Genomic DNA, 26,259 nt, shown 5'->3' on the forward strand with positions numbered 1-26,259 from the left:
TTTTTTTTTTTTTGTTTTCTTCTAATATGATGGAGGAGAATGATTCATTGTAGGTGGACCATATCTTTGACGAGGCATTGAATGTCCTGAGACTACAGAATAAGTAGGACCACCACCACTATAGATTGAATATCCACCAGCAACTGAATAGGCACCGCCATCATGAACAGACATAGGTGGACCCATTGGATAACTACTTTGAGAGACGACATCACTATAGGCCTCTGCCAACATTACCTTTTCATATTGAGCCCAAGTCATAAGTGGTATCGTCTTGGGGTCAAAGTCACCTTCGTCACCCACAGCGACCTTTTGACCTTTCTCACCCACGACGATACGCGTATTACCCCATGAGAAATCATCAAAGTGCCAGTAGGCATAGATAGGGATATAAAATGAAAAGACGGGTAATGCCAAGATGGACAAAAAGAACCAGGCAATGTACTCCCAACGACGGTAAATGATAAACAAGATAATCTGAAGACCATAGGTACAACAGAGTGTAATGATGGTAATGTAAGGGATATTATTACGTGCTTCAACAAGTTTATAGATCAAGAAACCTAAATAACCAAGAAGAGCGGGTTGTACCAGAGTACTGATAAGATCGATCATAACGACGAAACGCATCGAGAAACAACAGAAACCACAGAGTTGAGGTAAAAAGACGAGTTCACCAAGGTTATGTACAGTAGAGTTGATCCAACGACGACGTTGTGACACCAGCACACTCCAACGATCAGGTGCATTTGTCTTACAGTGTGCATCTGAATTAAACTTGGTCTTGTAGTTGGGGAAATGCTTCAAGAGTAAAGTAGTCAAATAACGATCCTCACCGAGATAAAGCAAGTTCTTTTTATGAAGTGTATCGACCACATTTATCTTATAATCATCGATAATTTCTGTACTTACAAAGAGGGGGCGTTTACCATCCACAGATCGAATACGATACATCGTGAAACAACCAGGCAAACAACTTACAGTGGAGAAAAGGGATTCAAAGGCCTTAATCATATGATGTGAGATAAAGTATTCATAGACTTGAATCATCGTAACCCATGTATCCTTTTCATTCGCTAATGTCGTCTCACCACAGACGCCGATGATTTTACCGTCATGACCCATACTAGAGACTAAGAAATTAAGACCATCGGGCATGACCTCTGTGTCTGCATCCACCATCAGAAGATATTCATACATCTCAGGACTGACACCAATTACGTTTCGCATTTGATGGTATATTTCAAGTTGCATAGGATTCATAGGTGCAGCATATTGAACACGATTCAGGAACTCCATCATGATTAGTTGTGAGTCACGTTTACCACGATTACCAGGCTTTTGACGTTCTTGAGGGGCACCTACTTTGGCGATGACCAAATAAGGGACAACGTGTCCGCTTACCTCATAAAGACCCGAGTAAATCTTGGCACGATTGTGCTGCTTCAAGCCTTCACCTACCGAAACAAACGATAACGCCTCAGGGTCCACCTGTGGATCCACACCAAAGATATCCAAAACGATACGGGGTGTAGGTCGATCATTACCGCTACCGACGATCATACCATCACAGATGACGATAATCAGTTTACGCTTATCATCGTAACGCAGTGTAGCCAGGGAATCAATTGTCTTTCGCAATGATTCTTCGTCTTCTGTATAACAAGTCACCTGACAGATAACAAACTTATCCAACTCCTCAGGCATACGAGTAGACTTGAATCGAATAGCGGCTATAAATTTGAAAAGGATAACACTACAGAGACAGAGGGTGACGACAAGTAAGAAATAGGTAGAGAATTGACAAGTAGGTGAGTTACGATTATCAACCAGGCCTACATAAAAGAGATTTCGGAGACAGACGAGTTCACGATTCTTACGTTCATCACTTAAATCGAGCTGATTGAATTGTTGAGTGATATCCATACCGGAGTATTGAACAAAGAGATTAACAACAGAGGCAGCTAAAAAATCTGTACTAACGTTAGCCGGTACTGTCTGTCCTGGTGGTGCCTCCAGGTATCGACCTCCCATCATATATTTGGTCAAGTCATAAATATGGTTATTGATCACAGCCCAATTACGGTTCATCTTCACGCCATTTAAATGATAATTCCCCTGTGCTTGGTCTCGGATGCTCTTCCATTCAACACCCATGTTACCTTCCTTGTAATTTATACGTAACATCGTCATCTGGTCGTAGTACCAATTCTTACGATAATGGCCCGTGCAAAAGCGGAAATCGTGGTATTGTGCATTTGGATCCGTATAATTCTTTTGATAATCAAGAGAGACATAAGGTGAGACGTTCTCACAGAGATCAGAGACTTGGACAGGGAATAGATCTGTGGCATCTTTACCAGCATAGGACAGAACAGCTGATGTTGGCACGACACTTGGATAATGATGGGATGCAAACTTGCCCAAATTAAATACCTCGCCACGAATTGCAACATAGCTACTATCCTTAGTGTTGTGATTTGCTAATTCATTGATTGAAAACACATTCTCCTTTGGACAAATGATGACACTGAAAAAGACTAAAAACCAAATGACAAACCCACACATAAAGGTGATGATAATACAAAGTGCTAATTTTTCTCTCCAGGCGATACGTACATCCTTACGCTTCATGCGTCCACATTTGATTAAAAAGACGTTAGGAATCCAAAAGGTAAGTGCCCAAACAATCCAAAGCCATCGTCGACGACCGGGTGTCATCGATTCTTTCTCTTCCTCTGTTGTATCCAACTCGGCCTTTTCTGGTATTGGTTGCTGTAAGGGCGTCATGAAACTGGTTGGATCTACAATGCCAAAGTTATATGCAGATTCATTACCACCACCAAGTCTTGATTCTGTATATTGGCTTTGTCTGTAAAATGAATCATTATGAGGATCATCCGAGAAATAAGATCCACGACGATCAGAGTAGCCTGCAATAGAGGGTAAAGGGAGTGAATCATTTGTTATATTTGATTCACCGAGGGCAGCCGGTAAGGGTACCTCACGAGTCTGAATATCTGTTACTTCTTCATTGTCTAATACAGATGGTAAACCAATGTTTGTCTCCAACATCTTTAGACCCTTTTGATCTTGTTTTTCTAGTAAACGTAATTTTTCTTCAAGTGAATGCCAGCTATGATAACTTAGGAATACCTATTTTTTTTTTATAAATAAATAAATAAATAAACATATACATACATATACATGTATATATATATTATGATTATACCTTTGTTGTGCCAATTGCCATGTCTTTATCTGTCCACTGATTTAATTCCTTTACTGAAATACATTGATCCTGTGGACTTCCATTATGACTTAATCCTAAATTACTCAGGGGGACCGCATACCTTGACAAAAATCCTTGATGAGGCATAGAGAGCAAATAAAAATATTGCATCTTGGACGCTAATGAACCCAAATTGAATGCTCTCACTTGAGATTGCACAACCAAATCATCAAATTGTGTTGTATTACTTGTGGAATTTGGCCTGATACAAAAGACAGACCAAAGGGTAGCCTCTTGAAAGGAATTGATGAGGTCATCCATGGCAGACTGAATCTGTGCCAAGACTGTCTTCTTACCACTCTCCTCGTTTTTCTTTGTCTCCTTTTCCTTTTTCGCTGCTTTACGTTTACTTTGTCGCATAGAGGGTTGACGTGTTGGTTTCGCAGACTGCTGTGTTGTTACCATGTCCGTGAGAGCACCTAAGGGATGACTTTCGATTGCCAAATTCTCATCCGAGAACAATTCGAGAGCAAATGAGTTCCAAGAGGCAGGCATATCCGCATTCCCTCTAAAGAGAGCAATGAAATCGACGAGCAATTGGTTGTTGTTCTTCACGATGAACCCCTGAGGATCATATGTGACCTGACCTGAAAAATGTTGGATAGCAAACTGACGAGCACCCGTCTCGGATATCTTTGATGAAAGTGCAGGATTTTCATTATTGTACTTTGTGATGCTATCTACAGCATTCGAATCCGTAAAGACACGTTTGCCACTCACTGTCTTTTCAGACATTTTGTTAAAGATGGCACAGATACCTCGAACAGGTCTGTCAAGCAACTCAACACAATCACTATTGGCAACAAAGGGCGTTGAAGGGACTTGAATACCTTCGTTCTCTAGCTCATTGTCTTCCTCAAAGAGACGTTGGATCATAAACTGATGAATACGTTCATTCGCATAATCGATACAGAATTGTTCAAACCCGACTGATCCAAACCCGGATGGTTGTGTACCTGGCAAATCAAGAACACCAATAAAGCTATTAAATTCATCTGTATAAGTCTTATGATTAATATGCTCGACTATCCATGAAAACAAGAGCCCATAGAGTGTCTGTGCCAATTCGTCACGTTGAATGGATGCCTGCTCTGCATTCAAGATTAATGTCGTCACATCCTTACCGATCATGGCCGTCTTGAACGTCAAGACCGTCTCAAGGGCGCCCAAGTCAAGACCCAGGAAGTCAGCTACCAAATCAAGTGATTCTCGATTCTTAATCGTTACCACCTCATCTGATGTAGTGGGGTCTAGAAAATCAACGTTGCCTAAATGTAGAATAGCAGCTAATAATTGAATGATACGACTAAAATGTTCTCTTCGAAAGCCTGCAGCTCGCATTGCCTGTTTAAATTCATTGTATGCTGTACTATCTTCAGGTTGAAGTAATCTACCATAACGTGCTAGATAGAGATATTGTTTTGGATCCTCCTTGAGTTGCAAGACTTGTTTTTCATCAGGCTCCGTACCAGCTAAAAGCCAATAAAATATATTAAAGTTGCCCTCATAGGGTCGATTGTTAGTCACACGAGATTTCTCAAGAAAATAATGAAGATATTTTGAACCCACAATCTTGCCTCGTTCATTATAATGGATCTCTGTATAAAGGCCGAAACGTGAAGCTGATTCATTAAACGTTGTTCGTGATGAGCCGAATGCCTGAAGTACCTTTTGCCCATTTATAATTTGTGCTTGTGTCTTTGATCGTTTTCTATTCGCACTAAGTCGAAGAAGATGCTCAACTACTATTTGGTGTAATTCTGTTTTACCGCTTCCTGATTCACCACTATAAAAAAAAAAAAAAAAAAAAAAAAAAAAAAAAAAAAAAAAACGTCAGAAAAAAAAATTAATTTATTTTATTTTATTTTATTCCATTTTTTTCTGTTACCAGAAGGATATAATTTGATCATTTCCTGTACGTCTCATATGAAAATAAGCACGATTAGCGAGTTCAAATACATGAGGATTTAATAAACGATGATTCATAATAGGATTTTCTGTCGATGAAATGTCTTTGTACGATGTTACATATTCCTCGCTGGTCTGTGCATCATTTTGTGCAAGAGATTTAAAAGGATTAACGGCGATAATATTACATGAGCCAACATACGTATAAATGTTATAATTCATAAATTTGGAGCGAAGAATGTCTATCACTTTGCCTTCATTAATATCATTTACTGAAGAAAGGTCAACAACTGCCTCGCTTGCTAGGGCACGTTGAGAAATACGAGGCATCCTTTTTCTTTTCTTATAAAAATAAATAAATTATTGTCCTTTTTTTTTTTAATCTGGTATATGTATGTTATTGACAGTAGCTTTTCTTTCTTCAGAAAAGGAAAACAAAAAAAATAAAATAAAATAAAATAAGAAATAAATGGTGAAAAGTAGGAAAAAAAAAAAGTTATATATTAAAAGATGGAGGTCTTGAAAACAAAACAAAAAAAAAAAAAAAAAAAAAAAAAAAAAAAAAAAAGAAAAATTCCATTGGCAGGTATTGGCAGGTATTGGCAGGTTGTTATAAATAGTAAACAAAAAGCCTTTTTTTTTTTAAATACCGTAGATTCATCATGAAGGTTCTTTGATAGCAAGTACAGTTCTATCTAGTTTTATTTACAGATATATATATTTATATTTAGGCTCTATGATCTCTTTTTCTCTTTCTTTCTCTCTTTAGTATTACTATTTTCTTATATAGTATGTCTATGATGAAAAAATAATATAAAATGTTAGGGCTTGTACAGCATATATTTGAAGAAAGAAAACATGAGATTTTAATTATAACAGTGTCAGATTATATTTTTTTTTTTTTGGGACGGAGATAGGTTTTAATTGTTTTATTTATTTGTATTTCTTTTTTCTTCTTTTTTTTTTTTTTTATAGATATGTATAATAAAAAAAGGGAAAGTATAACACGTTTTTTATTGATTCATGTAAACAATATTTAGCCAGTACATTCACCTTACTACATATTAAAAAATGATGTGCTTGTACTACTTGTCAAAAAAAAATCTTATGTATGCGTAGATTGCATTGTATGTGTAACATTTATTTTGTAACGGAACTAGTTCCTTTTAACTTTCATTTACCAACAAAATACTCAAAATAATTTCAGCCAATAAAATCCATTTAAAGAAAGTATTTTACTTTATAAATGTATTGATATTTATATTTATACATAAATAAATAAATGCATATAAATATCTATATATTTATTTATATATTTAATTATTTACGAATATGAATAGATCATCATATAAAATAAAAGGGGAGAGGGCTTGTAATTTCTACATAAGATTTATACTCATTAATTCGAATAACTTTTTTTTTATTAAGATGGGTAAAGATATTCAGGGTTCTATTGTAATGTGTGTGTGTGTGTGTATGATTTGTTTTGTTTTGTTTTTTTTCATATTAAAAGGAACTTAATGACATGAATTACATATCTTAGTATCATTGCTTTGACAATACGTTGTTGTTGTTGTTGTTGTAGTCTAAACTTCATACTGAGGACGGGGGAAAAGAGCTACAATTCTTCTCTAATCTCTTTTCGGACTTCAGCTCAACCAATTTCCTTATAGTTTCTTCTATTGATTTTCTTTTCAATAATTGATTCAAGTTATCAGGAACCGAATGATAGTTCTTCTTTTTAGAAAGGCCTTGATTTAGTTCAACAAAAGTGGATGGTAACTTTATTCTGGATTCCTTTTTCGTACAACAGTTTTCTTCCACAAGTGGCCTAATTGAATGCATAGAAGGACAATCTAAATGACAATTTTTTTCATCAGAACAACTTTCCTCTTCATCATCTTCCTCCGAACAAGAATAACAACAAGAATAACAACAACAACAACAACAAATATCGTTCTGATTACTGCAGTAAGAGTGTTGTTTAGGATTATTATTGATACTAGAATGCTGATCAGTAGAATTGTTCGTCGGTTGATGATGGAGTGATAGCTGCTTACAATGAATAGCAGCTTGCGGTTGTTGATAGCATTGCTGGGTTTTTTTTATTACCATCATCTGCTTCTTTTTTGGTTTTGTGAGTTGACTCTTCTTTTTATTACTAGTGGTGGAATGTAAAGTATTAGAACAAGATGCACTATTTTCTTCATTATTATTAGTATTCAAAGTTAACCGTTGATGACGTCCAGATGAGGAATGAGGAGGAAGAAGGGTTGATTTCGCAAGTGAATCATTAAAGTAAATAGTATTCGAATAATATTTTGAATGTGTTGGTCTACTACTAGTAGCATAAGGAGTAGAGATAGAGGCTGTAGGAACTATCACGGGAGGAGGATGACAGTAAGGTTGCTCTTGTTTTGGAAAGGCCTTACCGGTGACTGTAGCTGCTCTTTGGGCTAACATAGATGTTGTACCACTTTGAGAATACGTAACAGATTCAGGTGATGGTAACCATAAGAACATAGATCGACGTCGATATTCTTGGCGGTGTCTTTCTTTCATACGATTCATAACGGACACATTATTTTGATTGGTTGCTATCTTTTCAGTAGCAGATTTTGCCATCCATAGTTCACTTAACGGTCTATCCTCATCTTCTTGTTGCCTAGGAGTAGATTTAGAAAGCAAATGAGGGTGAGGGTATGTAGTGATTGAAGAATTAAAGGAAGAACTTGAATTAGAGGTATCATCAATAACATGTTTTACATGTTTATTCGCCACATGGTTGCTATTCAGTATGAGTGAAGCTCTGTTACTGTTAGTGAATGACTTACAGTAATCATTGGTCAACTTATTATAGGATCTTCTTAAAGCAGAAGCCGTTGGCTCAAATTCTTTTTTATCCTCAAATGATGGCACTACTTTTCTTGGGTCATTTTGATTCATGCTACTGGTTTTAAAATTTAACGAATGTTGAATACCTTTTGATGAAGTATCACTTCCAGCAAGTACTATAAACAAAAAGTAAATTCATATAATATAAAAACTTGATATTTTCTTCTACTTTTTTTAAAGAAAAATAAAATGGATATAACTTACCCGAAGCAGAGGATGCAGAAGAAGAATAATACGAACTTTTGCCTGATAATAATGACTCCCTATGAGACGTCGATTCTTCTGATAATATACTTTGTGTAAAATTAGATAAAGATGATCTTTCTAACATCATAAATGTATCTGATGTAGGTGAAGAATGAAGCCTTTGTTCAATTATTGATCCATCTTGATTAAATTCATATTTTACAATTTGTGGCTCTTGAGGTAATTTTTTTTGACTTGTTAGCTTCTTTTTTCTAAAACTAAAAAGGCCCATTTTATTTAAAAGATAAATGAAATTAGGTAGAAAAATGAATAAATGTATACCTATTTTGTTGATTTTATAGTTGGTCTTTTGTGAATTTTATTACCTGCAACATTATATATGTATACATATATATCTCCTGCAGACTAAAGTGGATGCTATATTTAAATAAAAAAAAAAATTGCCAGGCTAATATATAATAAGTTCTTCTATTTAAATGATTCACTTTTCTTATTTCATGCATTTAGGAGGAATGAATTAAGCTTTGAATTATTGTAAATAATAACGTACTATTATACTTGACACAATTATATATGCATTGCTTATCATACAATGTAACTTTATTTAAGAAGGTATACAAACACATTGTCTTGGTGTATATTCATACGACAGAATGTATATCATTGTATTACATGCAATCAAAAGCAAAGCTCTTTGGTCTAATTCTTCTCCTTTTTTTTTTTACACACATATATTTCCTATACGGTTGAATTTTAATATCTATATACATATTTCTCCTGGGTACATACTATGTATATATATGAAAAATATATATCCACATATTTTATTTTATTTTTTTTATTAATTTTCAATATGCATTCTTATACAACATATAGTTTAAAATTAATATCCATAAGGTAGTATGTATGCATTATCTTGCATATATAATAGGGTATTCTGTAGGCACACAATACATACATATAAAATAACCAATGGCAATAGATTTCAGCGGATTTTTAAATGTCAATTCCAAATAACATACTTTAATTTCCAAATTGGCAATTACATTTTTTTTTTTATTTTAAGCATGAATTATATCCATTTACTTTTTAATGGAAGATGACCAAAGCAGATTTAACATGGGAGAATGATAATAGAGCCATAGATTACATTACTAATACAGAAGAAGTGTTTAATATTAAGAACCAAACTAATTTAACAGGGTATAAGAAGACAGACAGAAATTGTTTAAATTAACTTTTCTTTTCTGTATTGTGCACTCCTTGTTTTTTTTTTCTTCTTATTAACGAGATGAGACTTGATGATTATTCTCAAATAGTTTTTGCATCTGGAGTACTATCAAGTATAGTATTAATAAATCGTCACATGTGAATAAAATGCTGGTCCTCTTGGTAGGTTTTTCTTTTTCTTTTCTTTTTTTTTATAATGCCCTTTTTCATTTATAAGAATGTAAATTAAGTTTTGCATCCGATTAAAATCACCATGAATATACGACTGATAATCAAGTTACTATGAGTATAATGCGTTAATTACTTTTCAAACCTCTTTACCACTACTTTTATCGAATGTGGTCATATAAACACGTAATTCGACAGTTTATTTTTAGTCCGTAGATGTAATCTCTCCTTCTGTGTCAATATTGTACGAGCATTAACTATAAGAGAATGTTATTCAATTGCAAGCTCCCATTTCCAAATGGCTGCCTTATTTAAATAATGCCTTTTTTCTTTTTCCTTTTTCATACAAGCACTTTCGAGTACTAATGGTTGAAGTTTAAAAAAGTATAAACAACTAACAGCAAACAAAACGTACATTTTATGTTATTACATAATATTGGTAAAGACACATCCAATGACTACTTCTGGAAATTTGCAGGTTGTTCCTTAGACGATTGTATCTGTCGCTTTAAAAAAAAACAGTGTTGAATGCAATTGACTTGTTTCCAAATTAAGAGTATTTGACAAAATATAATCTGTCATAGTATTTGATGTATAATGTATGATTATATGTAAAGAAATAAGCCTCTAGATACTTTATTCATTTTCAAAAGGATGATATTAATCATTTTCGACATAAAAAAAAAATGAAGTATTATCTGAATGGATTGTTAAAAATCATGATAATATGAAACAGCTCAAGTAATATCTATGATGCCGCTATTCATTAATATGTCATCATCTTTAGATTATAGTAATCTTTTGTACAATCCAAGTTGACATAACATAGAAAATAAGGCTGAATATGACATGTATTTAATAAATTAAAATACTGGATGAAGGTACAAAAATGCGGACGTTGGAGTCAACAAAGTGTTAATAATTCCTAGCTATCTAAAAAGAAGAAGAAAAAAAAAGTCGAAGTAGGTTATTTTGATATCTTTCCTAGTAGGAGAAGATAAGTTTTTTCACTGTGACTATAGAACACACCCAACCAGAACCAACTATAAGCTACTAGGGCCATAGAAAAATAATTTACTACACAAGTATAATATAGAGAATAGGGTTCATAGAGAAATAGAAACAACAGTACAATCTCAAAGACTATAAGGGCAATTTTGCCATCCCTAAAATGATATGCATTTAAAAGTTAGATTGTCACTGCTAGTTCTATATTGTAATGGCTGTACAATTATATTCTTTCAAAGGTATTATTGAATATAAGGATAAACAACACATCAATATCAATTTATAGAGAGTTTTTTTTTTCTTTAGTAACAATCATACCTATTACTTCATGCCTCCATTATTAGTCTTATTTCATATTCCTCATTAGCGTATGTATAACCATACAAAATGAATGTACGGTTGAATGTAATTGTCATATCCCTCTAATATATTATCATATCTATCATTTGCTCATAAACCGTAGAAATAACTGTTCGTCAAAGTTGTGTATCAGGTAATTCGTATATTGTGAAATTCAATATAACAGTTTTATTTATAATATAAAACAGGGTTTCATTTCTATTAGACTAGTCATAAATACAACTACGACCATAATAAGCTCAAAAGATATGCATATAGAATAGATTATTTTCTATACTTGTAGAGTTTTGTATACTAAATTTTTTACGTTACTATATTGCGAGTCTATCGATCAAGACATACAATACATGCATATACATACATATATATATAGTAAAAGGTCTTTTTGTATAGGCTCAACGTATGAAACTATAGATATTATATATGTATGTATATATTTGTATATATAAAGGAGTCCAAATAGTATATTCTAATTCATATGCTTATATTTGTAATAAGTTATTACTAGCAAAAAAAAAAAAAAAAAAAAAAAAAAAAAAAAAAAAAAAAAAAAAAAAAAGCATTTAAATAGTTATTTAGATTTATAAATAATAAGTGATAGTAATAAGATTCTAACAGAAGAAGCAATACACACTAAAAATGAATATAATAGCTTAAAAAAAGATGAGAGAGGTAGGATGGTTATCTTTTAATGTAACAGTGCAAATCACTATATTCAGTCGAAATTATTAACACATAAGTTTGTTTAAGAATAATAAAATACTTGAGCTTGCAAAAATATGTTACAAGGCAGTACTTTATTAAGGAGCTGGTTACTCATTAATCCCTGTTAAGGATTTAAAATGTCAATCAACCTAATACACTAAATGCTTCAATAAAACTATAACAAATTTATGAATGGCAAAATATCTATTAAATTAACTGTGGTTTGTATAAAAAAGTATATTTTTTTTTTCAAAAGGAGAAGATATAGAATTATCTTTGTTCACTAGTTTTTTTTATAAAAAAAAACGCATAATAACTACGAAAAGAACAAGCATTGCATTGTATAATGTGACACGTTTTGAAGTGTATTTGCTACTACTATTGCTATGTGCCCAAAAAAAAAAAAAAAAAAAAAAAAAAAAAAAAAAAAAATTACCCATTTTGGATTTAACTAAAAACATTTTCGATTTAACATTCAGAAAAAAAAAATCTTATTTCTTTCTCTTTTATTTATTTTATTTTATTTTATTTATTTATTTATTTTTTTGTTCTCCTTTATTCTTTTAAGTTTAGCGAGCTTATGTACAATATTCCGATTGCAACTCCTTACTTGAGAGATGTTGAAATGACAGATGTTGTAGAATCATTGCACAATTATACCTCTGAAAAAAAGACAAAAAAGCCAAAGAAACGAATTGTTTATTACCATAGTTTAGAGCCCGAAAAAAATCACAAAAAAATTGGTAAAAAAACACAAAAATAAAATAAAATAAAAATAAAGTAGAAGAAATAGCAGCAGTACACCGACATAAAGATTGACCTTCAGTTATATATATCTATATATATGTTTATATTTATATAGACTTTACAAAAAAATTACCTTTAGAATTATGTATATATATAATTACCTTTCTTGATTTTGACACATTACGTTGTATTCCAAAATTATCCCGAAGTTGGGCTAATTTATTTTATGCAGACGACATTTGGAAGACTCAGATGATTCAGCGTGGTTGGCGATTGAAGATACCACCTTATTATTTTTTGAGCCCAGAAGAACAAAGCTGGTATTATTGGTTTAAACAGCAATACCAATTGGAAATAAGATGGAGAACAGGTCAAGTTGCTTCTCATTATTTAGTCGGACATCTTGACAGTGTATATTGTTTGCAATTTGATGATACCAAGATTGTTACTGGAAGTCGTGATCGTACTATAAAGATTTGGGATCTTCAGTTATACCAATGTATTGATACCTTAGAGGGACATCAGGGTAGTGTGCTCTGTTTACAATATAATGAACATGTTATTGTGTCAGGTTCGTCAGATCATACTGTCATTATATGGGATATAAAAACAAAGCGTATGCGAGGAAGATTACATGTAAAAAAAAAAAAAAATTGCATATAAATAATATATGTTTATACTAGTTTTTTATATATAGGGACATACAGCTGGTGTATCAGATGTTTCATTTGATGATCGACATATTATAAGTTCTTCCAAGGATGGATCTATTCGTATTTGGAGTAGTCGTTCATTTCAACCCCTAAGAATGATTATGGGACATCGAGGTCCTGTAAACGCCATTGAACTCAAAGATAACTACCTTGTTTCTGCCTCAAGTGACACTATGATCAAATTATGGCATGTTGAGACAGGAGAACTTGTACGTGAATTCGCAGGTCATAAATATGGATTAGCATGTGTTCAATTTGATGGTAAAACAATTGTGAGTGGTTCAAATGATTATACCATTCGTGTATGGGATGCTGAAGTAAGTTTTTTTTTTTTTTTTTTTTTTTTTTTTTTTTTTTTTTTAAAAAAAAACATACCAAATTCATTATTGTAAATAGATCACTTATTCTTTTTTTTTCATTAGACAGGCTTATGTACACGAATATTTCAAGGGCATTTAGGTCTTGTTAGAAACTTGCGATTTGATGGAGATAAGATTGTGAGTGCAAGTTACGATGAGACAATTCGAGTATGGGATATAAAGTATGAATCTTTTTTTTTCTTTTCCTCAAGTATCATTATTCATAAATTAACTTATTCCCTACTGCAGGTCGGGTGCGTGTTTATTAAATTTTCAAAGCGGTCATAAAAGTTGGATATTTGATGTTCAATTTGACAAAAAACGAATTATTAGGTAATAATTGTTGTTTTCACTTATTTTTTTTTAAAGAAGGGTCATTGATACTTATGATATTATATACATATACATGTATATGTAGTGCAAGTCAAGATCGAAAAATACTTATTATGGATTTTTCTTATGGCTTAAATACAGCATGTCTTGACTTGGATTGATTCGAATCAATACCTCTTTTTTTTATATATATCCTATCCTTTTTTGTATTATATAACAGATAAGAAGCCCATAATGGAGCACATTAGCATTATTTGAAAAGGTTTATACTTAAAAAATTATGGCAGCACCAACAGCAATAACAGCAAGGATAAATGTATATAAACTACTTTTATAATGTCTTTACTTTTTTTTTTTGGTTTTTGTATTACGAAATAAAAATATGCATTTATAATATTTATTTTGTAAATTAGAGGACACATTTTATTTTTTTAATTTTCAGGAACACAGAAGATCATTATCCGATTTAACAACCGAATATGTGTCATATAGGATTTTAGTCTTAATTGCTACAGTTGTCTTTTTTTTTTCTTTAGGATAATTTGAAAATAGAAATTGAAACGGGTTACTTTTTTTTTTTGAGGGGGATTAAATGATGTAAACTTTTAGGACAAAATGATTTTTTATTTTGGAAGAACTACGTAAAGTAGAAATGATATGTAGGAATAACAGTTACCTTAAACCTAATTTTTTGTCAATGCACCTATCCCAGAACATCTCAGCATGCTTAAACCCAACCTTGACAATCCTGAATAGTAACTGATTGACAAGCTGCAGGAAGACGAAATGTCAGAGGACCTACTTTATCAAGTGGGTTCCTTTTGATATTACTCTTTACTTTTGACCAGTACTCTTCAATAGGATTCAAAAAAAAAAAAAAAAAAAAAAAAAAAAAAAAAAAAGAGAGAGAGAGAGAGAGAGTAAGGGGGACATGAACAAAGGTTTATACCTTCTCTTGAGGAAAAATGGTATCAATCATCTAATTTTTTGTTTGCTACGATGTCAATATACACATTATAAATGAGACATGTATACATCTAAATGGCTTCGATATATAGATAATGCTAAACAGGGCTACTGTCAAAAATGCTGCAAATGAGTCCAATTCAAGACAAGCACTTATTGGTATCATTTACAACTTTTTTCATGGTATCTGCTCAGTAACTGGTAATTTCTTTAAGCTGCCTCTCTGTACACGTAAATTAATAAAAGATAAAGTAGAAGGTCTCTCTCATCAATTTGTAATGATATGCCATGAAAAAAAAAGGGGGAATTATATGTTATGGAAATCGACATGTACATAAGATATTTTACAATCATTTTAGGTACAGTCCCGCTAGAGGATATTGTTGGTTACAAAAAAATGAAATTGTCGATTAAAAAAAATGGTTGTTGAAAGGCAAGATTTAATTTCTTCCGTTAATGCAGATCCTTTTTTCTTTTTTCTTTCTTTTTTCCAAGCTTTTGAGATCTCTACAATGATAAATACTTTTTATTTCGAAGATGAAATGGACAACATTTTCGATAAACATGGTGAAAGAGTTTATGATCCTATGGAAGATATCTTAACAGAAATTACTAGACGCAAACATTGTAATTGAAACAATAACTAGCTGAGCTACAAGAGTTATTTAACTGATTAACCTGCTGAAAAGAATAGTATAGTGAAAGATGCTAAAGAAACAAAAACTTTAAACGATAAGTCTGCCAAATCAGCAGGTTATAACACTTATACAAACAAGCAATGAGAGGATTTTATTGATAAAATGATTGAAAATTCCTGGAGAGAAAGGAAATATCACTAAATTTTCCAAAGAACTGTTGTGATTTATAGGTAACAATATAATAAAATATATAAATAAAAATAAAAGTGTTATAATTGTAGTCGTCTTTACATCTAAGTTAATATAAATAAGTTATAATAAAGAGGTTATTCAAATAAAATGAGTGCATTGTATGTCACAGCATAATATTCATTCTACATTGAGTTTTAATAATAGTAGCTTATAAATGATTACTATTGTCATAACTGAAATATTCACTGTGAATTAATAGTGACGCTTCGCTTAACCATACTTTAATTAATAGAATCATATAATGCTTTAGTTTTTGTAACACTATAGTTGATTTATAGTTAAAGTTAGTAGGTATTTATTCAACGAAGGGATTAGAATGGAGTTCGTTTAAAGCAATTTATAATTTGATGTTTGGAACGAAGGCAAAAGCCATGAAGATCACTAAAACGAACGTTATTACATGCATCACCAATTCTAGAAGATAATGTCTCTTCTTTCGTCAAACGATGGCGCTTCATTTTTCCTTTCACTAAGGCCTAGAACTGTTCAATAGAATTTAGCTCAGGCGATTAAGCGGGGGTAGGGGGAAGATACATTACTTTATAACCTCCAGCTTCGATTTTTTCGAATTATTGGTTTTGACTTATGGATACTAGCATTATCCATCACTAAATAACTGCCCTTTAAAGATTTATCCTCATCCATAATATTAAGAAGCTCATTGACAAACTTAATAAAATGAGCAGTTGTTGTACCTTTTGGAGTTGGTTTTACATCAACTACACTGATGTTATCCTCTTAAGTTCCTTCATTGTCGTTAGTCGTCTCAGCTAAACCCTCCTTTTTTTTTCCACTGTTGCCCTTTCTCTTCTTTTTGGCAACAGTTAGTGTGTATCTAATTTAGGTTTGGGAGGGAGGGGGCTTTTTCAAAACGACATGAAGCACTGCAGACGAATGGATGGCTTCGATAACCGAGTGAGAGGTTACTCCTTTTTTTTTGCAGTTTTAACCACAATGCGAGTTCCAACTGGTGATCTAGCTCTGTTATTTCTCATGTTTATATGAAACCTGGCTTCATCGATAAACACACAATTTTTTTGTATAGTCCAGACCTTTATCCTTCCAAGTTCATAAACCACTTGTATCTTGTCTCTAAATTGTCAACAGAGTTCCTAACTTCGGTTTCAAAAAGAGGCTTTTTGACGGTAATCTGCATAATATTCCTCAAATGATGATTAAGCTGCGACTTTGATATAGAAAAGTTCTGAAATTGTTTAGTCAATTTTTTCTATAATGTCATCAGCAAAGAGCTGAGAATTATCATCTATCAAATTCTTAATATAGTCCTCATGTTTCGTAGTGAAAGTGCTCTTTGAACCACTATTATTCTTTGATTTTTTTATAGGGCACTTCTCCCGTCTTTTTGTATGCTTTCCACCATCTTCCTTGCAGTACGTGAGTCAATCAAGAGTTCTTTGGAGAATTTAGTGATATTTCCTTTCTCTTCAGGAATTTTCAATCATTTTATCAATAAAATCCTCTCATTGCTTGTTTGTATAAGTGTTATAACCTGCTAATTTGGTAGACTTTTTATCCTTGGTGCAATTGTTTTCTCTTTTTTGTATTTAGTTAATTCTACAATGAACTTTATTAAGCTTTTTAAATACTCGTCTTTGTGATAACTCTTATTAATATATCAGAATATAAAATTATAGAACTTTATATTAGAGTCGACGAGATTGAACAATAGTTCTAGAAGTCAAGTATGATTTTAAATGATGGGGTGTATTTATATGAGACTATACCTGGTGTCAAAGAAGAAAAGGTATTTTAGTTGCGACTGAATCATGTTTAGTACTATATAAGGTCTTTAGAAATTTTGTAGTTTATGAAGAAGTATACATAAATAACTTGATGAAATCCTCCCTTTATTAATTTAACCTTAATTTCATTTTTTTTCCTAGTCTGAATTTTAAGTATGATTATTATTGTCGTCACAGCAAATAAGGTCCTTTTTTTGTGTTCACATAAACAATTAAGCTTTTTTTTTTTCAATTAATGTCATTAATAACTACATTTCGAGATACTATTTATGCTTTAACGTCATGCTGCTTTCCAAATCCAACTATTACTATCAAAAGAAAGAAATATAAAGTGATTAACTTATTAGGAGAAGGGTAAAAAAAAAAAAAAAAAAAAAAAAAAAAAAAAAGCTCTTAACATTTTATAATTATATAATAGAGGATATTCTTTTGTTTATTTAGTTCAAGATGAATCTAATAATCAATATTATGCTTTAAAAAAGATGCGCTGTCCAGAAGGTGCCTTAGCTGATGCCATGCATGAAATTGAAATGTATAAATTATTTAAAAGTGAATACATTATACCTGTGCTGGTAAAAATAATAGCAGCAATTAGTATTAGGTAATTAGAAACTTATTTCTTAAATGTAGGATACAAGTATAGTTACAGAACACGATGGTACCGAAACAGTTTATGTTTTTTTACCATATTATAAACGAGGCAATTTGCAGGATAGCATTAATGCAAATAATATCAATAAGACTTGTTTTCCAGAATATGACCTATTAGCATTCTTTTTAAAAATTTGTTATGCGATAAGAATATTACATAATTTTCATGATGAAAATAATGTTGTTGTACCTTTTGGTAAGTTATAAATATCAAAATTATATTTATTTATCTCATATGGTTGCAACATTAGCGCATCGTGACTTAAAGCCAGGAAATATACTTATATCAGATGATGGTAAAACGCCCATACTAATGGATTTTGGATCAGTTACAAAAGCACGTATACCTATTTTAACAAGGCAAGATGGACTATTTCAACAAGTAATTGAGTCTAGTATATAAATAGAGCTTGTAGACTTAAATTTGTGTGTTGTATATTTAGGATATTGCAGCAGAAAAGTCGACATTACCTTATAGAGCACCTGAGCTATTTGATGTGCAGACGGGTACAATATTAGATGAAAAAGTGGATATTTGGGTACAATGATATAGTATATATGTACATGTATACATCTATATATACTGATCTTTATTTCATTATAGAGTCTAGGATGTACGCTATATGCTGCAGCATATGGACAAAATCCATTTGAAGCGAGTGTGTATGAAATGGGAGGATCACTAGCTTTAGCTATCTTAAATGGTCATTATAAGTTTCCTATTGAAGATCCATATAGTGATGAATTCAAAAACTTTATAAAGTTCTTACTAGTCATTGATTCTAAAGAGAGACCTGATATTGATCAAGTAAATACACTATATACTTTAACTATATATATATATATGCATAGTATTAATATCATTATATAGGTTATTATAAAGCTTGAAAATATATTAAGTAATTGTGTATAAAAAAATAAAATATTTGTATATGTAGTTTTATTATTATTATTATTATTATTTAATTTAGGATACTAAAGGTGTATAGTAGCCATAATGCCAATAGACAGTTTTATTAATATGATTAATTATTTATTTCTTGTCAGTATTCTTGTCCTCTTTCATAGAGTTACTAGTAGAAGACCCGAGATTATTTATCGCTATCTTAATAAATAAAAGAATGATAGCACTAGAGTTATTGTTTGACTCTACTAAATAAAAGAAAATGAATAACTTCTCTCAGGGATAGTAAATGAGTAGTTGATTGTAATTATATCATTTCTCAACAGAAGCTATTTTAATCGAATTAAACTGTTTTATAAGTGCAAGCATAGAAAGAAAACTAAAAAATGAAAAAGAAATAAACAGGAAAATAAGGGATACTCTAGAAGAGTTTGAAATACTGCAGCAGCATCTTTTTAATAGTTTATATAATAATAAAAAAAAAAAAAAAAAAAAAAAAAAAAAAAAAGCAGCACACAGATTTCCTTAAAAGGTTAGCAATAGTTGTAATAATACTTGTACACATCTATTTGAAGGGTTTGTTTACTATTGTCCTGTTGTAAAGCGATTTAATGATTGCAATAACTGACATTTTATTTAAATAAGTTTATTATTACTACAGTAAAGGTTTTTTTTGTAAAATCGTGACATACTAAATTTTTAAAGTACAATACACGTATGTATTTTTGGTAAGAGCGTAAGCAATGGAAGTATATGATTTCATAATTTGTTATTACTAGACAGTGTTACATTATATAAACATTAACCGTGCGCACATATGAGATCACATTATATGTTCCCTTATTGTTATTGTATTTAAATATAGATCCGTGACTATCTGATACACATGTGTATCTATGGTTAATTGAGTAATCGTTGCCGCCCTTTTTTTTTTTTTTTTTTTTTGTTTTATCTTTTTATTCCCTCCTTTTTTTTTATTCATAAATGATCAATGGTTTTTTTTTACGATTATTCGGAAAGTCCAAAAATAATAAGAACAGCAAATTAAAGGCCATAAATAATAAGAAAGCACAAACAAATAATAGTAAAAAACAGCCTCATGCTACCACTACATCCAAAGCAAACACTGTAGGAGATATAGTAAAGTCGACAGATAAAGCCGTACACAAAGTAGTGAAATTATCGAGTGATAGACTAATAGAGACTACAGTAAATAAACCATCCGATGCAGAGATATCACATCATAATCAACAAGAACAGTTTCATCTATCTTTAGACTTGCGAGAAAAAATTCTTACACCAGATAACATTATCCACGACTTTTCATCCAATGAGGATATCCAGGAGCATTTATCTAACATATATACACAACAGTCAGATGAATACCATACTATCTCCTCTATTGCTTCCTCATCCAATTTTTCCCTCCAAGACGCACTCTTCTCTCATCTCTCTAGTACTACCACTCTTGATTCATCGTTTACTGTGGCTTCTGATTTTACTATCCCTCCTAAAACAGAGGACTATAAATTACCATCTAATCATCATCAACAATCATCTGAATGGTGGGAGCAATATCTTTCAAACGCCTATTTGGATGCCCTCAAGTCTTTGTCTGATAATGATGTAGTCCAAGCTTATCGTTTATTTGAATGCATAGCACTTGAGGGACAACAACATGTGGTAAATGTTCGCATCAAGACATTAGTTGCCTTTGCTCAGTTCAGAACAGGTCTCATGTTATGGGAGGTTGGATCTGATCCTTATGATTATTGGAAGATGGCCTCACACAATGGGAACCTGCGTGCTATAGTTGGCTTAGGTCAATTAGCTGAACAAAATGGACAATGGGAGGAAGCTCAGCAGCTTTATTATCAGGCCAAAAATCTCAAGTCAGCTAAAGTGGCCTATGGTATACTTTTATTATTTAAAATGAAGAAAAATAGCCAAGAAGCTATTGATTTATTAATTGAAGCATCCAATCAGGTATAGCAATTTTATATACATACATACATACATACATACATATACATATATAATACTTATGTATAAATGAATAGGGACATGCTATTGCATCATTTGCATTAGCTTTCCACTATAATCTTCAACTCGATTTTCAACAAGCTCTTCACTATTGTAATCATATTATAGATAATTCTCACCCACTCTATGACGTTGCTCAATACCAAAGAGGCATCATTTACTTACAAACAAATCAATTTAAATTAGCTATTGATGCATTCACTATATCCAACAGTTATCCACCTTCATTGCGTAAATTAGGTGTTCTTAAATTATTAGGTATTGGTTGTCAACGAGATGCCTCCATAGCCCTTCAATTACTTACCCAGGCTGCTAAGCTGGGAGACGCTGCATCCAAAATCTTATTAGGACAAATGTATCAGACAGGTACAGGTGTTCAACGAGACCTTTCACGTGCCATGCAATTCTTCTCCGGTGATAGTATCGCTGCTCGCCTTTCAAGGGCTCTCCTAATAGCCAATGAAAACCCTTCTCATGCCTATCACGAATTTCAACATATCTTATCTGTTACGGATGACAAGGAAGATATACATCATGAATGTCAACTACGTATTGCACTTTGGCAATATAACGGCATTGAAGGGGTCATTGAACGTAACCCTCAGGAGAGCTTCGAGACAATGAGTTATCTTTCCAATATCGTTCATTATCCTGCTGCTCATTACTGGTTTGCTTGGTTCCTTATCATCGACCAACCTGAAAAGGCATTTGAGGTATTCATGAAGGGTGCTCGTCATGAACGTCCAGAATGCGAGTATTGTGTAGGTCTTATGCTACAGATCAGAGACGATCACCCCTCAGCTTTCGAGTTCTTCGTGAGGGCTGCCAACCATGGGTTCCCCCTGGCCATGACTCAAGTAGGGGTGTACTATTATGTAGGACGTCATGTCCCAAAGAATTTGGATATAGCCTTCCAATGGTTCTCAAAGGCTGCCAAGTTACAAGAGCCAATGGCTATCCAGTATATGGCTGATTATTTGATTAAAGGTCGTGAATTGGAAAATAAGGAAGAGATAATGCGAGAATTATGGAAGACTGCGAATGAAGATGACCCAATCTCATATCGTATGTTGGCACTTGTAACTCAATCTGGTTTAAAGCTACCTAGAGGTGACGGTGCATTGGGAGATCTGTATGATGAAATATATCGTCAAGAAGTAAATGATGATTCAAGTTTTCAATTTAGTTTGCATTGTTTGTGGAAGGCCATTTTACTAAATGATCATGCCTCTGGACGATATCTTTGTGAATCCTATTCACGAATGAATCAAGATAATATCCTCAAGACTATTCAAATATTTGAACAAGTTGAGAGTCGAGTTCCTAATAAGTAATTATATAGAATGATAAATATGTAAGAATAATAATCATAATCAATTATACATATATATACATATATATATATAGAATGAGCTTGGCATACGGACAGTTCTTGAAGACATGTAAACATAAACGTGCAGCTCTTAACAAATTTATCGAAGTTGCCACGTTTAACGCCATAACCACCAATGTGGGTTGGAACGCACGTCTTGAGGCTTCTAAAACAGTTTTGATTGATGGTTGTGGAAAGAGTCGAGCTAAGCATTTGATCTTTACTTGGTTAAATGATATGGTCCAGTTTAATGGGAAAAATTTGTTTTACCCTCTAATCCTGTTAGGTAAAATACATACACACACACGCACACACAAATTAAAATCTTTTTCATAGGGAAATGTCATGATGAAGAGATTTGTAAAGGATGTGATAAACAATTAGCCAAAGAATATTATGAAAAAAGTCTACAACATAAATCAAAGGATATTATTTTGGAACTTGAAACAAGAATAAAGCTAGTCCGCATGTACTATAACAGTTATGAGGATGAAAAGTTAAGAGACCAATTGAAAATTATGGAATCAACCAGTCATTCTAAATATAAAGCAGAAGTTTATTACTATTCAGGTATGGCAATATATATATATATTCTATTATTATTAATTACAAAATACTCATATAATCTTAGGCTTACTCTCCTTACATGATGAGAATTCTAAAGAAAAGGCAAAAGACTATTTGATAAAATCTCAAGCATTAAATAATATACTCGCCACCCTTGAGTTAGGTTATCTTTATGGGACTTTACCATCGCATGAGGATGATGCTGATACATGTTTTCAACTTGTTGATCAAAGTATAGAGACCCCTATTTCCTTTAAAAATCGGTTAACTGAATCAATGGTTCAAATGCGTCCTCATAATTATCCTGATGAATTTGATAAGATGAAACTGGCTGCTGGTATCACCTATAGCAACTACGGTATGGAACGCCAAGCTATGAACTGGCTACGCGAACTCCCTAATCACCCCTCAGCACAAATAATGATTCTTTATTATCAAATGAAACCATCACAGCTTGAAGAGTTGATAGAACTTGTTCAAAAGTTATCTAATCATAGCTTAGACTTTTATGGTCGCATGGCAGTCGGCTATGGTCAGTTCCGGATCTCTCAACACTTGAATAATGCTGACTACGCGTTAGAGGCCTGTCAAACGTTAAAAACATTGGAATCCTATGACCATCTCTCCAAGTTAGTTCAAAACACCTCCCTTGACCTCTTCCCGCTCCTTTACAACGTAGCCCGTAATGATACACGCGCTATTTACCGACTCGCTCAGTATTATCATCAACATGAGGGACTTACAAAACAAACAGCTGATAATTATCTCAAATCAAAGGATGTCCCCGACGCTTGTTATCAGTACGCTAAATACCGCATACGACTGACGCAGTTACAGTTGAATGGCGCTAGACATTGCTATCGGGCTGCTTATTATCTGCGTCAAGCAGCGGATGCTAACCATGCTGAAGCTTATCTTGAGTTGGCACAATTAGAGCTAGCTACAGGACTCTATGAGGAAGGTTTAGAGGATTTGAGAGAGGCTGATTTTTTAGAGTGCCCTGAGGCAAGCTATCGTTTAGGTGAGATCTATCGTTTAGGATTTCGAGGACGTATAGGGGACCAAGTAATGGTTCGGATAGTACCCAATTTAGAGATAGCACGGCAATATTATGAAAGAGCATCAACAAAATTAGGAAGGGCACTGGTGAGATTAGGTGATTTAGAACAGTCTCGTGAGTATTATGAAAGAGCTGTCGGTAGAAGCGATGGAGAAGCCGAATATGCATTAGGATGTCTTGATAATTCAATTGAATGGTTTGAACGATCTGCGAAAGCTGGTTATCAACCAGCTAAATACAAGTTAGGGTCCTATTATTTGCAACATCATGATATTGAAAAGGGTCTTGCTATTTTGGAAGAGGAGGCACAAAATGGGAATGTGTCTGCGATTAAAGAACTCGCTAGATACTTTGAAAAAAACTGTGATATACAACGAAGTTTTGGATATTGGCGTCGTGCAGAGTTACTGAATGATCCAGAAGCGCTTGATTATATTGCTGATTGCTTTGAAAGGGGACACTTGGGACAAGCTGTTAGTTTAGAAGATGCTAAACTTTATAGGCAGCGTGCAATTGAGGCACGAGAAGAGGTGCCAGAAATACAACAAAGCATGATGGGATTTAAGTCTGATTATTCTGAAGAAAGATAAAAAAAAAACAAAACAAAAAATTACATACACTCCTTTTTATATTACATTTGATCTGTATAATTATTATTATTATTATTATTACTATTATTTTTACTATATCCATTATTTATATATGTCTTATACATTAATTATTTTATGCCTATAATATATTATGCCATTTATTATACACACACACACACATACATATATATATATTTGTATATATATATATGTATACAGCTATATATTTTTTTAATAATAAAGTAGGATATTAAGTATTATAGAAGCTATTATATAGCGAAAATCATATTTTATCTTTTATACGATATATCATCAGGTTTATAAATATTTTGTTGCTGATGAGGAGGAGGGAGAGGAGTTGCCATAGGCATATTAGTAGTGTGCTGCATAATAGGACTACTACTTTGAGGTTGCATTTGTGCGGAATAACCCATTCCTGATGCATTATCATAATAATAGCTATCATCATAATAATCTTGATGATAAGGCTGGTTATAATAATATTGATGAGGTTGCTGCATGCTATATCCATTATCCATATAATTTCCATTACCCTGATAATAATAATCATCAGTCGGTGCAGTATTTTGGTAATAGTTACCATGTTCATTCAATCTAGGTATAGTAGGTGCTGCTGTAGTCGATGTAGCAGCAGTAGCGGCAGAAGTAGCAGCAGCAGCAGCAGAAGCCATAGTAGACTTATTGTGAGGAAAATCACCTAATCCATAATCTTCAAAATCAGACTTTTTTTTATCACTACGTTTGGTGCATCCTCCACGACGGCTAATACAGGCTATTACACCACCAATTAATGCAATACCAACTAAGTAAAGATAATATTAATATTAAACACAAATTAATGTATCTGTGTATCCATAATTTACCTACACCGCCTACAACAGCACCTATAATAATAGGTGTTGTATTATTGGGTTCATCGTCATCAGAAGAAGATGGAAGAGATGGAGAAGGTGAAGAAGGTAAAGAAGAAGTTGAAGAAGGTGCACCAGATGAACGAGATGAAACTGTCATTGATGATGCCTCTGATGTTATGATAGATACCTCAGAAGTAGTTGTTGGTTTAATCAAGGTTAAAGAAGAAGGAATAATAGAACTAGAAGTAGGATTTAAAGTTGATACACTAGATAATGAGATAAGAGGCTTACTTGTTGTTGGTAGTGCTGGATTTGATGTTACAATAGGTGGCTTACTAGCTGTTGATAGTGGTGGATTTGACGTTGTAATAGGCTGCTTACTTGTTTCAATAGCAGCTGTTGTTGTTGGTTGTTGTAATGTTGTAGTAATAGGTAATGTGCCTGTTTCTATAGCAATTGCTGAGACTAATAAAGGATCATTTGCACGTTGCCCTTGAGACATACTCATAGTTAACAATAAAAAGAAAAATTGTATAATTGGCCATTTTAGATATGTAAACCTCATTATGGCCGTTAATTAAAGAAGAAAAAAAAAAGAGAAAGTGAAAAAGCAACTAAGAAATCAAAGTTATTTTAAAGTATTACTAAATTAT

The 26,259-nt window shown here is 32.6% G+C and overlaps 7 protein-coding genes across 7 annotated transcripts; 3 read left to right on the forward strand and 4 right to left on the reverse strand.

The window, feature by feature from the left end:
* Positions 1-18: 18 nt before the first annotated feature.
* Positions 19-5,634, reverse strand: BX663DRAFT_563713 (chitin synthase-domain-containing protein; the record flags this gene model as incomplete). Its single annotated transcript, XM_051532023.1, has 3 exons — positions 5,181-5,634; positions 3,233-5,078; positions 19-3,156 (listed from the first exon to the last, which is right to left on the reverse strand). Exons 1-3 carry the CDS (start codon positions 5,528-5,530, stop codon positions 22-24), a joined length of 5,331 nt encoding a protein of 1,776 aa, XP_051379763.1. The 5' UTR covers positions 5,531-5,634.
* Positions 5,635-6,793: 1,159 nt separating this feature from the next.
* On the reverse strand, positions 6,794-8,573 carry BX663DRAFT_489001 (uncharacterized protein; the record flags this gene model as incomplete). Its single annotated transcript, XM_051524860.1, has 3 exons — positions 6,794-7,105; positions 7,313-8,211; positions 8,300-8,573. 3 exons carry the CDS (start codon positions 8,571-8,573, stop codon positions 6,794-6,796), a joined length of 1,485 nt encoding a protein of 494 aa, XP_051379764.1.
* Positions 8,574-12,297: 3,724 nt separating this feature from the next.
* BX663DRAFT_520401 (WD40-repeat-containing domain protein) lies at positions 12,298-14,329 on the forward strand. Its single transcript, XM_051529109.1, has 6 exons — positions 12,298-12,516; positions 12,636-13,156; positions 13,218-13,550; positions 13,656-13,774; positions 13,842-13,925; positions 14,011-14,329. Exons 1-6 carry the CDS (start codon positions 12,354-12,356, stop codon positions 14,084-14,086), a joined length of 1,296 nt encoding a protein of 431 aa, XP_051379765.1. The 5' UTR covers positions 12,298-12,353; the 3' UTR covers positions 14,087-14,329.
* Positions 14,330-14,495: 166 nt separating this feature from the next.
* BX663DRAFT_576734 (uncharacterized protein) lies at positions 14,496-16,480 on the reverse strand. The gene is made up of 2 exons (XM_051532165.1): positions 16,365-16,480; positions 14,496-14,879 (listed from the first exon to the last, which is right to left on the reverse strand). The coding sequence occupies exons 1-2, from the start codon at positions 16,424-16,426 to the stop codon at positions 14,780-14,782; spliced, it is 162 nt and encodes a 53-aa protein (XP_051379766.1). The 5' UTR covers positions 16,427-16,480; the 3' UTR covers positions 14,496-14,779.
* A 1,282-nt stretch (positions 16,481-17,762) lies between these two features.
* Positions 17,763-19,146, forward strand: BX663DRAFT_520405 (kinase-like domain-containing protein). The gene is made up of 7 exons (XM_051529110.1): positions 17,763-17,898; positions 17,963-18,116; positions 18,175-18,391; positions 18,447-18,577; positions 18,639-18,734; positions 18,800-19,003; positions 19,067-19,146. The coding sequence occupies exons 1-7, from the start codon at positions 17,780-17,782 to the stop codon at positions 19,106-19,108; spliced, it is 963 nt and encodes a 320-aa protein (XP_051379767.1). The 5' UTR covers positions 17,763-17,779; the 3' UTR covers positions 19,109-19,146.
* A 920-nt stretch (positions 19,147-20,066) lies between these two features.
* BX663DRAFT_520409 (uncharacterized protein) lies at positions 20,067-24,910 on the forward strand. The gene is made up of 5 exons (XM_051529111.1): positions 20,067-21,085; positions 21,160-22,472; positions 22,550-22,800; positions 22,851-23,084; positions 23,146-24,910. Exons 1-5 carry the CDS (start codon positions 20,084-20,086, stop codon positions 24,729-24,731), a joined length of 4,386 nt encoding a protein of 1,461 aa, XP_051379768.1. The 5' UTR covers positions 20,067-20,083; the 3' UTR covers positions 24,732-24,910.
* A 7-nt stretch (positions 24,911-24,917) lies between these two features.
* BX663DRAFT_182854 (uncharacterized protein) lies at positions 24,918-26,208 on the reverse strand. The gene is made up of 2 exons (XM_051521690.1): positions 25,898-26,208; positions 24,918-25,554 (listed from the first exon to the last, which is right to left on the reverse strand). Exons 1-2 carry the CDS (start codon positions 26,169-26,171, stop codon positions 25,022-25,024), a joined length of 807 nt encoding a protein of 268 aa, XP_051379769.1. The 5' UTR covers positions 26,172-26,208; the 3' UTR covers positions 24,918-25,021.
* Between the last annotated feature and the right edge of the window lie 51 nt (positions 26,209-26,259).

The sequence above is a fragment of the Cokeromyces recurvatus genome, assembly GCF_025118155.1.
Source record: "Cokeromyces recurvatus strain NRRL 2243 chromosome Unknown BX663scaffold_28, whole genome shotgun sequence".
Lineage (NCBI taxonomy): Eukaryota > Fungi > Mucoromycota > Mucoromycetes > Mucorales > Mucoraceae > Cokeromyces > Cokeromyces recurvatus.